At 35.4% G+C, this 14,600-nt stretch overlaps 1 protein-coding gene across 5 annotated transcripts in view; it reads right to left on the minus strand.

Annotated features, from left to right (window-relative positions):
• LOC126968890 (tensin) overlaps positions 1 to 14,600 on the minus strand; it is a 183,117-nt gene that overhangs the window by 101,644 nt on the left and 66,873 nt on the right. The window contains exon 1 of one of the 5 annotated variants that reach the window (XM_050814030.1): positions 5,553 to 5,806. The exons of the other annotated variants lie outside the window; for them this stretch is intronic. Within the exon in view, the coding sequence (XP_050669987.1) occupies positions 5,553 to 5,636 (84 nt within the window). The 5' untranslated portion in view covers positions 5,637 to 5,806. Of the gene's footprint in view, positions 1 to 5,552; positions 5,807 to 14,600 lie in introns of those variants that run through there. 5 annotated transcript variants of the gene reach the window in all.

Raw genomic sequence — 14,600 nt, forward strand, 5'->3', positions numbered from 1 at the left:
ATTTAGTTATTTTTAGATATTTTGTTAATTTTTAAAGACGCATAAAAATATCAGAAAAATGTATAATAGTAAAAGTAGTAATTTAAAAAAAAAGATTGTCGACAACAAACGAAGTTTTCACTTCAAAAAAGTGTGTGTATACTTATGTATGCACCCAAGAAGTTACACTTTGGCCTAACGAAGCAAAAATCATTAAAATGATTTATTTCTCGTGCTATTCTACATTTTTAGAAAGAACAATTTTGTAAAAATCCTGCAAAGATGACTTTGATAGTTAATTATTAAATAATGAATACGGCTGTATGGGCTTCAACCCTTTGCCTGTCCGAATAATGGACGAAGAAACCAAAAAAAATAACGAATGATGCAAACGTCAGAAAATTTTGGGAACCAACTTTTGAGTTACAGTGATGCGCGCGCATCTTAAAATTTCACTCTCATCATTTTTTTATAACGCGCCTATAGAAGAATAACTTCAAAAAAATTATACTTAATACAAAAATTCAACAACACCCGGTAGGAGATTGGAGTCAAAGAGGACTTTAATGTAATTGATATTGCTTGCTTGTGGTTCGAAAAAACATTATAGTAAATATTTATTGTAACCACGGACTAGTAAAAAAATAAGGACTCCGTGTCACCTTACATAACAGTGTAGCACCAAAACAAGCCGAATAACGTGTAAATACATAGCCCCACGCAAACACACTATTATAGGCCGATAAGCGGCCATTATGAGAATTGTCATCATCTATCACAGATCAGTTTGCGTCTCAATAAAATATTTTAAAAATGCCGTCGTGCGTTGTGAAAAAGTGTTAAAACAATAATATAAAAGTATTTGTGGATATATGATTATTTAAGGGAGAAAAAATTGTGTAACTGGTATACCCCGTAACCGCATACACACTAGCATAAAGGTGCTTCACTTGCTAATATCACGGCGCGGAGTCCTTCTTTTTTTACTAGTCCGTGATTGTAACAGAAACCTTCCTGTGACTACTTAAGATATTTTACTGACAATGTTTTGGTGAAACTGTGTACGCACCTACGCGTGTGTGAGAATATAAACTGCAATCAAGATTCAAGTCAGCTGCGATCTAACTGCTCACTTTACATACGCAAACTAAGGAACGATGTCGTTGTAAAAACATTAGCAACCTTATATGTTTAACATGGACAAACGAACAAAATTTAAACGTGTGAAAATTCTGGTGCGACAATTTACGTTATGTCATAAAAAGCGGCCAAGTGCGAGTCGGACACGCCCATGAATAGTTCTGCATCAGAGAGTAACATAAATGATTTATGACGTATAAAAAAATTCTTCCTTGATCTCGTTCAAACCAATTGTCGGTGGAAGTTTGCATGGTAATGTATATGATATATAATTTTTTTAGTATAAGCATTCCCTTATTTTAGAAGTTACAGGGTCACATTTTACCACTTTGGAAGAGTTTCTCGCGCAAACTATTCAATTTAAAAGAAAATCTATTTTAAAACTAAATATCATTATTCAAGACCTATCTATAGATACCCCATACGTATGTGTTTGATGGAAAAACAATTTTGAGTTTCAATTCAAAGTGAACCTCCCAAAGTAAATTGGTTTTTCTTTTCTATTTTTGTGTAAAAATCTAAATGCGGTTCACAGAATACCAAGTTAAAACAGCATAGTTCCTATAGTTTCGGAAAAATGTGGATGTGACATACACGGATATCCGTTTTTTGCCATTTGGCTACGGAACCCTGAAAATGGCGATGTGATTTGTTTTTAAGGTGTTTATAACTTTCGCCTACTTCCGAAAGAGGTACGCTAATTTACATGCGACTTTACATTACATTTAATTTGTTTTTAATTATTTCTACGAGAAAGTTATTCGTATGAATATATTGACATTTTAATGGTTATTTTCGTTCCAGTTTACGAAATCATCGACGAACCGGAGTGCCGCTTTTCTTTATAACAATTTTGGCTTTTGGTTTTTACACGCTTTCTATTAGCTTCACCTGTATGTATGTATGTTTTTTTTGTTTGTAACCAACTCATTTGGGCGCGATTTTGGCGCACTTTAATCGGCCGGATTTCGTTCAAACATCGTAGATTTATCGAGGACCGATGACAATACATTAATTTGATAAAATTATTCCATTATTCAATTAAAAAAAAAGATTTTATTTATATATTTTTTTCATCTCTCGACGATTTCGAGGAATTGAATGTTCATTTTAAATTTCAACCATTATCTTTTCAACCAAAGCGTGTATTTTAGTTTTTTTAAACTACTTTTATTAATATTATTTTGTTGCAATGGCGGCAACAGTTATCTTACACTTGTGGTTTTTGGGATACAACATGCAAACAGATAGACGGAGCTGACTCGTAGCTGGTTCCCGTTAATCACATAAAAAAAACTACGTTTAAAAAAACCGACTTCAAAACTGAAAAGTATCAAATAACTAAAAATTTAATTTAATAGACCTTTACCTTTAATATCAATAAAATACTATTATTTGTATGTGCTACATATTGATAGATTTTAAGTCGGTTATAAACAATTATATCATCGAGGTAAACAAAAAATTTCATAAAAAATGTTTATAAAATGAAAACTACCGGCGAAACTATGTAAAATTTTTATGGGACCAAAAAGCATCGATTCTGCATCGAACTAAAGAAAAATTACGTAAATCAGATCATAAATCTCAAAGTAATAATAACATACATAAAAAAAAAATGTGAGTCGTCACGGGACGCCTGGCAGATGTGAAACATCGACATTATTTTGTAAAAGTAATATGCAGAAAAGAACATATTGTGATAGGAACTAAATATGTCATAATGATAAAATAAAATATTACGATTTTTTTCCAGATAACGATGACTATTTATTGAATAAACATTTATTTTCATAAAATACAAAAATTTACGATGTTATTTCAAATCGTGACTACTTAATTCGTTTAATCAGTGACTTCGGTAATAGTTATATTCGATGTTGCCTCTGAGGACGGTATTACTGTGACAAGGCGACGCGTCGCCACGGCATGCGTCGCCACGCCAGAAATCGGTTTTACGTGCGGTATTCCAAAACAAAAGATATAATGTGCACTAAAAAGTATAAAAGTAATTGCGTATTTTTATACAATCTAATTAATAAATCTTATTCTAGTTACGATTATTGTTATTTTTGGAATCGGTGTCCTTACGCTGCAACCCGCTCTCGCCTCTCGCCTCCTCACGACTCAAGCACATCTCACCTATAACTATGTATGTAGTAACAAACCTATCTCGGATGACACCGACAAATGTCAGATCTGGACCAAATTACAATGGGACCACTCGGGAAGCACCAAGCACATCTCACCTATAACTATGTATGTAGTAACAAACCTATCTCGGATGACACCGACAAATGTCAGATCTGGACCAAATTACAATGGGACCACTCGGGAAGCACCAGCTTTCAAATAAAAAAAGAATTATCAAAATCGGTTCACCCAGTCGAAAGATCTGAGGTAACAAAAAAAAATACCGACTAATTGAGAACCTCCTCCTTTTTTGAAGTCGGTAAAAAAATACCGATCGTATTGATAACCTCCTTCTTTTTCAAGACGGTTAAAAATATAAATACATATTGGTATCTGTTACTTTATATAACGATGCTATCTTCACAATAGCGCAATTACATTGAGCTGATAAATGATAATGTATCGCATATCGTCAAAGTAGACTATATACTCGTAATAAGTAATAACACTCGCAAACATTACAGTGAGCAACCTGAGTAAACATTAAACATACACCAAGGACAATTGTTAGCACTGTACCTACTAATATTATTACTACTATCGCGACAATTTTTACCGTTCTCCAAGTTTTTGCCTTCAGCCCGGTTTCTATATTAGCACTACCGGTATGTAACAATTATTATTATTACCAGTGGGAGGCCCCTTTGCATAGGATGCCGGCTAGATTATGGGTACCACAACGGCTATTTCTGACGTGAAGCAGTACTGTGTAAGCATTACTGTGTTTCGGTCTGAAGGGCGCCGTAGCTAGTGAAATTACTGGGCAAATGAGACTTAACATCTTATGTCTCAAGGTGACGAGCGCAGTTGTAGTGCCGCTCAGAATTTTTGGGGTTTTTCCGTAAGAATCCTGAGCGGCACTGCATTGTAATGGGCAGGGCGTTTCAAATTACCATCAGCTGAACGTCCTGCTCGACTCGTCCCTTATTTTCATTAAAAAAAAAACAATATCTATATTTATAAATAAAATTGGAGTGTCTGTTTGTAATATTGTAATAACCGTTTTTTTACTACATGTATATACACCAAAATAACAATTTTTGCAATTTTTGTCTGTCTGTCTCTCTGTTTGTTCTGGCTAATCTCTGAAATGACTGGACCGATTTTGACGGGACTTTTATTAGCAGGTAGATAAGGAGTAACTTAGGCTACGTTTATTTTAGGAAAATTAATTTATTTTAGAAAAATAAAGTAATGTTGCTATGTCCAAGAAAAGGTGTAACTCCAAAAATAATTGATATGGCAAAGCAACGTTTGCCGGATCAGCTAGTATTAAATAAAGGATAATAAAATGATGACAAGAAACTCACGAATACCTAATATTGTTACAGTTGTATCTATAACGCTGGTGGGTTGAATTATACTTTTAAATTAGGCAATGTTATCAAGTTTCGCTCAAAGTTTATGAGCTGTGAAATATGGTTCTTCTTAAGTATTTTATAATTATTCGTGAAAATTTATTTTGGCAAGGAATTTGTGAATACGGCTTTGAAATTGTGTGCAGGTTGGCTGAGGTTGGTACCTCGTAGATTTACTTTTATGATAATACGGGACCAGACGAGCAGGTAACGAGCTGATAGTAATTGATATAACCTGTCCATTACAATGCAGTGCCGCTCAAGATTCTTGAAAAGCCTAAATACGCTAGCTACGGCGCTTGTTCTGTTTAGACATTACTGCTTCACGGCAGATATAGGTACCCATAATCTAGCCGGCATCCTGTGCAAAGGAGCCTCCCACTGGTGATACCTCGTAGATACGTATGAGTGATATTGGCGTGCAAACTATGATAAGATAACCTTGGCTACCAATTGACTTCACGATTATTCGAGTAGTGTGGCGCTGCCGGTAAATTATTTATAACAACGTTTGTTTTGAACATTTAAATACATCCTAACGTTTCCAAAACTATGCATATTATAAGTATACATAGGTATATTCTTTTTTAAACATCCAGTTTATTCGAGACAAAATGACATACTTTTCTTAACTATTAACTATATGATCACGTCTTTACTATCGCAACTATCACGCATTTTATTAATATAATACTTTTTAAGGATACTTTAAAGTTATCCTGACGTTTCGCGTCCTTTACAGCCTGTAGTACAAGGAGTTCTATAATTAATTATAGTATCGAATTACCCATTCGCAGTAAATTTCAAGTGTATGCTTGAAGTATTACGTTAATAATAACAATAAACTTAACGTTATGCATATTTAAACTTCACTAAAGATACCTCATTTTCAAAAGGATCGTCTACACGGGAAACACGTTTTTGTTTGTCTCCATTGAACGACAGCCTCCGCCTGAACAGCTTCATGTTGTGGTCGCCGGGAGCGATGTACGAATCACATTTTTAAGCACACCATTATTTACTTTGAACATATCTTGTGTGTACGATCACGTAATCACTTTAATTCGCGCCATTCACGTGCGTTGTGGCCGTCATTCGGCAGTAGCGTTCGCTCGTCACGGTGACTGTCTGTGTAGTGCGGTCTAAGCGCACGTTTCTCGCGTACTGGATTGTTGATTACGATTTACGAGTTTACGACTACGGGCGGCAGGGATACGAAGCCCCAGTCACCACAGCACTCTACATCAAAGAAACCCCAGCCAACCCCAGACCCACGAAATGTTTCATCAATCACACTGACACTCGTTTAACCCTCCATTGTACATTTAACACAAACAAATTGCACTCAATTTGTGACCGTGTCGTAAGTCGTACCATCATAATATTATTGCTTGATTTCTAATGAACTTTGTATTTACAATTTATTGTATCATGACTTTAAAAATATTTTTTTAATTTTGTAATATCCTCGATGAAACTAAATTATATGTTCTATATAATATACTTATACGACCCCATACTTACGCAACCCCTACTTCTACAGCCCAGTGGTTAGTAATCCTGCCTACTGAGCTTAGAGGTCCCGGGTTCGAATCCCGGTAGGTGCAATCATTTATATGATGAATATGGATGTTTGTTTGTGAATGATAGATGTTTATATTTAGGTATGTTTAAGTAAGTATTGTATTAAATTTACCGTTGTCTTGTGCCCATAGTGCAGGCTATGCCTAGTTTGGGGCAAAATTATTTGTGTAAGAGTGTGTTAATGTTATATATATTAATATTATATAATATACTAGCTGACCCGGCAAACGTTGCAATAAAAAAAGGGAGTAAAATAGATTACTACCTATTCTCAGACCTACCAAATATACAATATACCTACCATGGAAAACATAACTTATAAAAAAAACAAGTCTCGCAACCGTTTTTCTACTGTAACAAGTTGTGAGATTCTTGTTATACCAAGTCAGTCAATTTATTTCCTTCTGACTTAAGTTTTAACCTGACAATATCTTATATTGACCATATCAATATTGAAAATATTTTATGTCTTAAATAAAAAGATAACCTTGGAATTCTCATGAAAACACAGTGTATCTTTTTTAGGGTTGCGTAGCCAAATCGCAAAAAACGGAACCCTTGTAGATTCATCATCTGTCTGTCTGTCCGTGTATGTCACAGCCTGTTTCTTCCAAAACTATAAGAACTATATATACTGTTGAAACTCGGTAAGTAAATGTATTCTGTGAACCACATTAACATTTTCACACAAAAATAGAAAAAAAAAAAAATTTTTTCATCAAACCCATATGTATCTATGGATAGGTTTTATATTTCTAATATTAATTTTTCTAAACTACTATTCAGTTTAGAACTAGAGAGAGAGACACTTCCAAAGTGGTAAAATGAGTCCCCCCTGTAAGTTTTAAAATAAGAGAATGATAAAAATAAAAATAATATGTGATGTAATTGGTTTGAACGAGACCTAGTAAGTACTTTTATAATACGTATAAATGATTAGAGCTCAGTTGCTCTGTATGATTTTGAGCAAAGATTTTTTGCCTTTTCCATTTAAATAATTTGATATCATTTTCATTTCTATATAACTTTTATATCATGTTATTTGCTGCTACAGAACTCTTAATGGGCGAGTCCAACTCGATTTTTTTTTTATTGAAAACACACCATATCTCACAAGTAATACATATTATTTATATAATTAGATTGTTGAGTGCGATGGCGAAGACATATGAAAATAATAATATGTATATCTAATATTTTATTTAATACAAGGCTGACTCGGCAAACGTTGTTTTGCCATATAATTTGTTTTAAGAGTAATAAAAGTTTTTTTTTAAAATAAACATAGACTAAGTTACTTCTTATTACATCAACTACCTGCCAATAATAGTCCCGTCAAAATAGGTCCTGCCATTTCAGAGATTAGCCAGAACAAACAGACAGACAGACGGACAAAACCTGCAAAAAAAATTTTTTGGTGTATGTACCCTATATATAGTTATTTCAATATTACAAACAGACACTCCAATTTTATTTATATGTATAGATAGGACCCAACAGTGTATAAGGGGCGCTGACAGTTATATGAGACTCTAATGGCCGTTCCCAATATTCAGTCTATCTCTTAGTTTGAGATAAAAATCGTAACTATCGTTGACTTTTCTGTACCAATAAACTTATCGACGGTAACTCACCTTATCCGTACACGCTGTCTGTCAATGGGACGACGTATAAATTGCAATTCTCGCGTCCCAATATAAGTCGATAAGAATGACTTATCGGGTATATTGGCCGCTTCTATTATTGAATATTGACAGCTTCAGATTATTGACAGCTAATTACTGACAGTAGAAGGTAGTCATATATCTTTATCTGTAGATAGTATATTGGGAACGGCCGTTACTGAACAACTAACAAAATATTTCATATGAAACTACTGTTCTCTTGGTGTCACACTTTGTCGCAAAACATTGAGGACATCGACCCCACCGCTGAAACTGTTTGAATTTCATTATCTACTTAACTCTATAAACTGACTTAAGTAAATAACGCTTATAAGTGTTCTTGTTAGTATATTTCCATATTAAGATTAACACAAAGAGTTCTTTGAAGCATCAGCCACAATACGTCTTACTGTCACACACAACAATGTTCTGTTGACTGCGGTCGCCTGTTAAATTACAACCTTCATTATCTATATTTATTGTTTAGTGAAAACAAAGAGAATATTATGTTTTGTTCCTCATTAAGTTTTTGAAGTAATTATAATTTGGGTTAACCAAGCTATCAAACTGTGAATAGCTTTTGTTTTGTGTAATTAAAATATTAAAATATTTTATGTTATTTATGGCACTGACTCATTGTAACACTTAGATTAAGGATTGATCTCCTCTGCGCTTCAACTAGATACCGCACTACCTAAGAACAATAGCTTTTTATGTGCGTGGCATAATGGCACCCAATGGCATCTTTAAAATTTTGTAAATTTGTTCGAATTTAATAAAATACAAAATAATTACGGATGATATGTGATCCCAGTGTCTTTTTTATTTCTTGTAGTATTATTTTTACCAAGTTTTACTATGCAGCCCGTTTTTCGTTTTTACTTATTTTAGTTTCAATTTTTAAGCAAAATTTAACAGAACAAATAACAAATTAAGTAAAATATAATTTTATATATTCTGAATTAGGTGCTAAAATAAACCTTATAAATATAGTTAAAAAGACTAGAGACAAACTCTTTCAAATGCTTAATGTTTTTTACGGAATGCAATAAAATAAAGTTAACTGAGATTTTTTATCTCTCATTTAGGGTCTCGTGCCAGATTTTGGCGAGTCGACATGTCCTGAGGATGCCTCGTGTAGAGGCGAAACATGTGTCGAATTGTTTAAAAGACAAATATCGGCGGAATTATCGCTTAAGAAATCTCAAAACATTTGGATAATTATGGATTTCCGTAAAGTAATACCTACTTCAATAACTTTTTTATTTATTATTCTATTCAAGTGTTTCGTAAAAGTGTTTTTTTTAATATATTGTAACAACAAGTGAAACTTATGAAGATGACTTGATGGCCAGCGGAATTTCTCAAAGATAAGTATTTCAGTGTCTTCACAGAGAATATTTATTTCAATTGTAACGTATATGTAAAATGAAATCTTAACAAATCTCATTTAAGGTGTGGTGACATGCGCGTGCACGGGCGCGGCGTTTTGTTATCAATTAGGAACTACGAGAAACATTAACTCTGTGCATTAAAGTGAAAGCAGCTTCCGTCGTTCTCGTAAACATTGTTCTAAAACTGTAAACGTATGGCCGCACTGTATGACACGTGCCAATCTGAACCCCTTTATGGTTTACTTTTTATTATAATGCGCACCTTCTGTTTTTGATTGCTATTTATACATTTTTATCATGGGAAAGGTTACATTAGCCCGGATAAAGTAATTATTACAAGTAAAAATTAAACAATTTCTTATTATTTAATGTAATAACTGTCATTACTGGGTTTTATTACACAAATTTATGAACTATGCGGAAATCGAACCCGCGGCCTCTTGCGTTCCGTGCGAGCGCTCTTGCACTAAGCCAACCATGCGAGTGACGGTTAATAATGTCTTGTTCAACTCTCAGATTGTGGCTTCAATCCCTCGAAGTCCCTTTTCGGTCACACATTTTGTTTTCAAATTTAATTTTGTTAATATTATATTAAATTGGGAGGCTTTATTTTTTAAATAGACAAAGCCTCGCCTAGTATCGGAATACTGGGTCTCGAAATCTCGAGCGATTCCCATTTTCGTGGCCATCTTCATCATCAGGAGGGCAAAGCTATATTGGCTTCAAAGAAACTGGGCGTCATCACTAGAGCACGGCAATACTTCAAGCCGGCCCACATTCTAGCGCTCTACAAAGCGCAGGTCCGGCCACACATGAAGTATTGCTGTCATCTCTGGTCTGGTGCACCCCAGTATCAGCTCGATCCATTTGACCGCGTGCAACGCAGAGCAGCTCGAATTGTCGGGGACCCGTGCTCTGCGAACGGCTGGATCACTTGGCGTTGCGTAGAGACGTCGCTTCATAGTGTGTCTTCTGTTTATCCTGATTCCTGCTGCCGAATTCCACCTTCGCACGAAACGCCACAACTTAGGATATCATCCCCACCATCTGGATGTGTGGTGGTCCTCCACAGTGAGGTTTTCAAGGAGCTTTCTTCCACGTGCTACAACGCTGTGGAATGAGCTTCCTTGTGCGGAGTTTCCGGGACGATACGACATGGGTACCTTCAAAAAAAGCGCGTACACCTTCCTTAAAGGCCGGCAACGCTCTTGTGATTCCTCTGGTGTTGCAAGAGAATGTGGGCGCAGGTGATCACTTAGCACCAGGTGACCCGTACGCTCGTTTGTCTTCCTATTCCATAAAAAAGACAAGAAATGACTATTTTAACGCTAAATTCTTTAGTCAATTATTGAAGAAAGCATTTTTATTTGGAAAATTAATCACAACGATTTACCTTTAAACAAGAAATAACATCTGATTTGGTCACACAGTGGGTAGGTACCCATTGATGATGAGGTCATCATGGTAAGATGTTTGAATTACTTGTCTAATAACTGAGCTAACCGTTCGAGTGACGTATCGTTGATAAATCTTGTATGTCTTGTTTAACTCTAAGGTTGTGGCTCGTGTATCTAAAGGATCTACTATACAGCTGTTGATAACCTGCTCAGCCCTAATATTTGCATATTAGGAAATTGACTTAAGATGTCGCTCTTTCAAATCTAAACAATTTCAATTACATTCCTTGTTTTATTTTTGTCAGTTATTATAAATGATAATAGATCTACTATCCATCAATCACAATACATCATTCGTAGCGACGCGACTGTGTGTTATGTAAGTTATTTATGGATATATTTGTTTACTACCTATATAATAACACAAATTTAATAATATGAATTTGAACATACAGATTCTGTTTTTGATCTGTTGTGCTGGTTATGTTCTAAACAGATCGCGGTCTCGTTCACCTCAATATGTAGCTTTCAATTACAGTTGGGTCGTAAACTCAAATTAAACGATGTTAGATCTAGTTTCAGTTTGAGGTTTGTTTAATGAATGAATGAATTTGATTGGTTACTTTTGTGACATGCAAGCCCAGTTAATTGAAATTATTCTTTTGTTTGGTGATCATGTCATTCGTGTCATTAGTGACGACCTTCGCATGTTCCCTGCCCTGCATGCCTGTTTAAGCATATGCGTAGTTTAAACTAACTCTATGGAAATGTTTGAACCAAACTAAGCTTTTTTGGTCAAGATCTACGATATATTATGGGTATCTGTACCTTTTATGGTTGCCGAGGAATAAAATTTCCAATGGCGTCTTTGCGCTTTTATAGATATTTTTGGCAGAAAAGTAGACTGACTGCACAAATTTATGGAATATCTATACAACTGTGGAATTTGTTTGACATTATTTACATTTGTTTAATTTTTTTTTCATCATCATCGGCGGGAAGATTTCCACAGCTGGTCAAAGGCCTACCCCAAAGATTTCCATGGCGATCGGTCCTGCGCTAACTTCATCCAACGTATTCCGGCGATCTTGACTATATCGTCGGTCCATCTTGTGGGGGCCTACCAACACTGTGTCTTCCGGAACGTGGTCGCCATTCGAGGACTTTACTGCCCCAACGGCCATCTGTCCGTCGAACTATGTGCCCTGCCTACTGCCACTTCAGTTTCGCAATCATTTGGGCTATGTCGGTGACTTTGGTTCTCCTACGGATCTCCTCGTTTCTGATTCGATCTCGCAGGGAAACTCCGAACATAGCCCTCTGAGCGACCATGAGCTTTCTCATCGATTCGACGAGTGACCTCTTTCGCGAAATTGGACCTGTCTAACTGGATTGTTTGTCCGAGATAGGCGTACTCGTCGACAATTTCGGAAGTACAGTATTTATTATTATCAAATTAATTGTATGACTGAACTTAAGCCATTGATCAACTCATTGAATATATGTGGCCATCTGGAGGGCAAAGCCAAATTGGCTTCGAAGAAGCTGGGCGTCATCAATAGAGCACGGCAATACTTCAAGCCGGCCCACATTTTAGCGCTCTACAAAGCGCAGGTCCGGCCACACATGGAGTATTGCTGTCATCTCTGGTCTGGCGCACCCCAGTATCTGCTCGATCCATTTGACCGCGTGCAACGTAGAGCAGCTCGAATTATCGGGGACTCAGTGCTCTGTGAACGGCTGGATCTCTTGGCGTTGCGTAGAGACGTCGCATCATTGTGTGTCTTCTACCGCATTTATCACGGGGAGTGTTCCGAAGAGCTGTTTAACCTGATTCCTGCCACCGAATTCCACCTTCGCACGATACGCCACAAGTTAGGATTTAATCCCCACCATCTGGATGTGTGGCGGTCCTCCACAGTGCGGTTTTCAAGGAGCTTTCTCTCTCGTACTACAAAGCTATGGAATGAGCTTCCTTGTGCGGTGTTTCCGGGACAATACGACATGGGTACCTTCAAAAAAAGCGCGTACACCTTCCTTAAAGGCCGGCAACGCTCGTGTAATTCCTCTGGTGTTGCAAGAGAATGTGGGCGGCGGTGATCACTTAACCACCAGGTGACCCGTACGCTCGTTTGTCCACCTATTCCATAAAAAAAAATGTTTGTTTCCGAGTCATGGATGTTTATATGTATTTATGTATGTTTAATGAGTATATTGTATTAAATATATCGTTGTCTTCCAACCCATAACACAGGCTATATATGCCTGCAAGATAATTTGTGTAAAAAGTGTGTCAATATATATCATACTAGCTGACCCGGCAAACGTTGTTTTGCCATATAAATTATTTTTAGTTTTTGACAGTTTTTTTGTCATTTTGGATAAATTATAGCCTATGTGTTATCCTGGTGTGTAAGCTGTATTATTGTAAAGTTTCATCAATATCCATTCAGTATTTTTTGCGTTAAAGAAGTACAAACATACATCCAGACATACAAACTTTCACATTTATAATATTAGTAGGATATATATATCATTGTTTGTCTTATGAGTTCAATAAACGTTTTCATTCATTTATCATTTTCAACTAAGCTGTTACATTCAAAATAAAATATAAAGCGAGAAGTCACAATGAGATTATAAAATTTTCGGCATTGCCGCAATTCTTCTGCTCGAAGCCCTCAACATCCGGATTATCTTACCTTATTATTTAGATTTCTATAACGAGAAATGTTGAAAAAGTGGAATAAGGTGTGATTTTATATTATAAAACAATAAACTTCAGTTTTTTCTCATTTCGCTTGACCTCAGTTAAGTCAGTAAAACCGCCGAAACAAATTGTACTCTGAAAAAAGAAATTGTATCCGGGTTCGAATCCCGGTAGGTGCAAGCATTTATATGATGAATATAGATGTTTGTTTCCGAATCATTGGATGTTTAAATGTATGTATGTATGTTTATATGAATATATGTATGTTTAAGTAAGTATATTGTATTAAATATATCATTGTCTTGTAACCCATAACACAGGCTTATATATGCTTAACTTGGTGCAAGATAATTTGTGTAAAAAGTGTGGCAATATATTTCTTCACCAAAATACATTTATTTCTCTAGCAATTACAGATGTGTTATGAATGTGCCAGCAACCCTAATAAGCCATTAAAATATAATTCTTAGTATCATAAAACCCAAATAAAGTTTCGGACGTTGTTGTAGTGTATGTTTGTTTAAAAATAAAACAGGAAACAGTCCGTAGGTACAGTTCGGAATGCAGTGTGAACTCGCTGTGTTTGGACTGTGATTAACATTAGTTAATCCTTGCCATAACTTAGAATTCCACTTATTAAATCAGCTGAACACTGCCTATATATATTTTAATCGACCGATTATCTTAATATATATGTATAAATTACGAGTCACGTTGTTTCTCCGCGATGGACTCCTAAACTAATGAACGGATTTTAATTAGGACTACTTCATGGAGTCAGTTTAGTTCAACTTGTGAAGTAGGATAGTTTTTATTTCGATTTGGGACCCATAATTATTTTTATTTGCAATATTTGTGTTGTATGGACATATTTTCTATGAGAGAATTTATTGACGCACGGTTTGACAATTCTGCTGTGAAACAATTGAGTTTTTGGTAAAAATCGCAGATTTTCAATGTAAAAGCTATTTTCAAGTATTGTAAGTGAACTTAAATTATGATCTATATCTGTCAAACGTTTTAGGCTCAATAAAACTATGGAAATTAATACTCATATCTCAAGTATTTCAAGAAATTAGGTTCAATGTTTGGACGACATATACATTTGTAATACAGAATAGTCTCTTGGGACATAAAAGCTCTGAAATTATCACAAAGTTTACCAAATATGGCGCTGCTAT

Source organism: Leptidea sinapis, chromosome 17 (genome assembly GCF_905404315.1).
Source record: "Leptidea sinapis chromosome 17, ilLepSina1.1, whole genome shotgun sequence".
NCBI lineage: Eukaryota > Metazoa > Arthropoda > Insecta > Lepidoptera > Pieridae > Leptidea > Leptidea sinapis.